The 3,651-nt window shown below is 43.4% G+C and overlaps 1 protein-coding gene across 1 annotated transcript in view; it reads right to left on the reverse strand.

Annotated features, from left to right (window-relative positions):
* Positions 1 to 276: 276 nt before the first annotated feature.
* Positions 277 to 3,651, reverse strand: part of epg5 (ectopic P-granules autophagy protein 5 homolog (C. elegans)) — a gene marked incomplete at its 3' end in the record, with an annotated part of 20,672 nt that continues 17,297 nt past the window's right edge. The window contains 2 exon segments of the mRNA XM_084176374.1: positions 277 to 459; positions 2,859 to 2,927. Coding sequence (XP_084032500.1) covers positions 277 to 459; positions 2,859 to 2,927 — 252 coding nt within the window.

The raw sequence follows: 3,651 nt of genomic DNA on the forward strand, positions 1-3,651 counted from the left end.
TAACTGATAAACTTATAGTTGTCCCACAATCACTAACAGTCAAATCATGTTCTTTGTTGAGATCCAGTCCAGTCCAGTCAGAGCTAGTCCATTATGGCTATCAGTCCAGCTCCAGCATTCAATGGCTAGTAGGCTACTAGCATATCGGTGCACATCTCAAATGACACTATATTCCCAATGTAGTTCCCTAATTTTGACCACAGGATAGATTGCTATTTCTAACTTTTCCTGTTTAGCATACTGTGTAACAGTAGTAGCCGATGCTAACTGGCACTGCTATCGTATGATGTTGAGGTATCTGTGGTCTGGGTAGAGGAGGTTGGCCAGCAGAGAAAGGAGGCGAGGTCCATCTCTAAGACAGTGTCCTGGGTAGTGGATGAACTGGACAGCTTTTCCTATAGAGTCCTTTAGATCAGCATACTGTTTACTGCTGGGCATGGACTCCAACACAACCAGAGCCTAGAAACACACATGAAACACATAAGCTGAGCAACTGTTGTGTGTGTATGTGTGTGTGTACAGTGCCTTGCAAAAGTATTCATCCCCCTTGGCGTTTTTCCTCTTTTGCTGCATTACAACCTGTAATTTAAATTGATTTTTATTTGGATTTCATGTAACGGACCTACACAAAATAGGCCAAATTGGTAAAGTGAAATTTAAAAAATAACTTTTTTCAAAGACTTCTAAAAAATAAATTGCGGAAAAGTGGTGCGTGCATATTTTTACATTTTATTCATTTAGCATACGCTCTTATCCAGAGCGACTTACAGTTAGTGAGTGCATACATTTTCATACTGGCCCCCCGTGGGAAACGAACCCACAACCCTGGCATTGCAAGCGCCATGCTCTACCAACTGAGCTACAGGGGACATATGTATTCACCCCCTTTGCTATGAAGCCCCTAAATAAGATCTGGTGCATCCAATTACCTTCAGAAGTGATAGATTAATTATTAATGACTAATTATTACACCCTGAAACTGTGTATAATGTGTTAGAAATGTGTGAGTGTAGGACCAGTAAAGGCTATGGCATTGAGCCACTATTTAGCAATGTGAGTAAGAGTTAGGCCAGACAACAAAGACAACTGAGAAACTAAGATAAAGAGGCCTCCCAATTTAGGGAGGGGAGAAACTGTTATGAAAACATGGTGCAGAATATTGTGAGAACGGCAATAACTGAGTAATGCAGGGAGTAGGATATGTGTGTGTGTGTGTGTGTGTGTGTGTATGTATGTGTGTATGCATGTGTGTATATGTGTGTGTGAACTGAAGGTCAGTAGAGCAGTTTTAGAGTGGAAAACTACAGCCCGCCTACAGAGGGGAGGGATTTCTTTTTGTATGACGTATGAGTATAAAAGATGGACTCTGAAATTGTGATGGCAGAATTCTCAATGAATAAATATCTCTGACTATGCAGACCGGGACTCTGGCCGTTACTTAAATCCCAAAAGACTTACAACCTTTTGGGAGACGCACAGAGACACTAAAATAGTTTGTTAAATAATTCACATAACAAGAAGTCACATAATTAGTTAAATAAAGTCCACCTGTGTCACATGATCTGTCACATGAGCTCAGTATATATACACCTGTTCTGAAAGGCCCCAGAGTCTGCAACACCACTAAGCAAGGGGCACCACCAAACCAGCTGCACCATGAAGACCAAGGAGCTCTCCAAACAGGTCAGGGACAAAGTTGTGGAGAAGTACAGATCAGGGTTGGGTTATAAAAAAATATCAGAAACTTTGAACATCCCACAGAGCACCATTAAATCCATTATTCAAAAATTGAAAGAATATGGCACCACAACAAACCTGCCAAGAGAGGGCCGCCCACCAAAACTCACAGACCAGGCAAGGAGGGCATTAATCAGAGGCAACAAAGAGACCAAAGATAACACTGAAGGAGCTGCAAAGCTCCACAGTGGAGATTGGAGTATGTGTCCATAGGACCACTTTAAACTGTACACTCCACAGAGCTGGGCTTTACGGAAGAGTGGCCAAAAAAAGCCATTGCTTAAAGAAATAAATAAGCAAACACGTTTGGTGTTCACCAAAAGGCAGGTGGGAGACTCCCCAAACATATGGAAGAAGGTACTCTGGTCAGATGAGACTAAAATTGAGCTTTTTGGCCATCAAGGAAAACGCTATGTCTCGCGCAAACCCAACACCTCTAATCACCCCGAGAACACCTTTCATCGGCAGGGACTGGGAAACTGGTCAGAATTGAAGGAATGATGGATGGCGCTAAATACAGGGAAATTCTTGAGGGAAACCTGTTTCAGTCTTCCAGAGATTTGAGACTGGGACGGAGGTTCACCTTCCAGCAGGACAATGACCCTAAGCATACTGCTAAAGCAACACTCGAGTGGTTTAAGGGGAAACATTTAAATGTCTTGGAATGGCCTAGTCAAAGCCCAGACCTCAATCCAATTGAGAATCTGTGGTATGACTTAAAGATTGCTGTACACCAGCGGAACCCATCCAACTTGAAGGAGCTGGAGCAGTTTTGTCTTGAAGAATGGGCAAAAATCCCAGTGGCTAGATGTGCCAAGCTTATAGAGACATACCCAAGAGACTTACAGCTGTAATTGCTGCAAAAGGTGGCCCTACAAAGTATTGATTTTTTTTTTGGGGGGGGGGGGGTGAATAGTTATGCACGCTCAAGTTCTGTTTTTGTAGTATTTCTTATTTGTTTCACAATAAAACATATTTTGCATCTTCAAAGTGGTAGGCATGTTGTGTAAATCAAATGATACAAACCCCCCAAAAATCCATTTTAATTCCAGGTTGTAAGGCAACAAAATAGGAAAAATGCCAAGGGGGGTGAATACTTTCGCAAGCCACTGTATGTGTACCTGTTGTGCTTTAGCAGTCAGCTGCTGGTCAGTGCTGGGCTGGAGGCGGACCTGGTCCTCTGAGGGAATCTGGACTGAGAGAAACGCAGACAGACTGCGCACCACCACCCTGAACCTAAACATGCACACACACACCGGAGTTACCAAAAGATACACACAGTAAACACAGAAGGTGTATATACAGTGCCTTCGGAAAGTATTCAGACCCCTTGACTTTATACACACATTTTTTTAAAATCTCAATCTACACACACTACCCCGTAATGACAGAGCAAAAACAGGTTTTTAGAATAGTTTGCAAAATTATTGAAAATAAAATATCACATTTACATAAGTATTGAGACCCTTTGCTCAGTACTTTGTTGAAGCACCTTTGGCAGCAATTACAGCCTTGAGTCTTCTTGGGTATGATGCTACAAGCTTGGCACACCTGTATTTGTGGAGTTTCTCCCATTCTTCTCTGCAGATCCTCTCAAGCTCTGTCAGGTTGGATGGGGAGCATCGCTGCGCAGCTATTTTCAGGTCTCTCCAGAGATGTTAGATCGGGTTCAAGTCCGGGCTCTGGCTGGGCCACTCAAGGACATTCAGAGACTTGTCCCGAAGCCACTCCTGCATTGTCTTGGCTGTGTGCTTAGGGTCGTTGTCCTGTTGGAAGGTGAACCTTCGCCCCAGTCTGAGGTCCTGAGCGCTCTGGAGCAGGTTTTCATCAAGGATCTCTCTGTACTTTGCTCTGTTCATCTTTGCCTCGATCCTGACTAGTTTCCCAGTCTCTGCCGCTGAAAAACATCCCCAC

Source organism: Coregonus lavaretus, assembly GCF_964263955.1.
Source record: "Coregonus lavaretus genome assembly, chromosome: 14".
In the NCBI taxonomy this organism is placed as follows: domain Eukaryota; kingdom Metazoa; phylum Chordata; class Actinopteri; order Salmoniformes; family Salmonidae; genus Coregonus; species Coregonus lavaretus.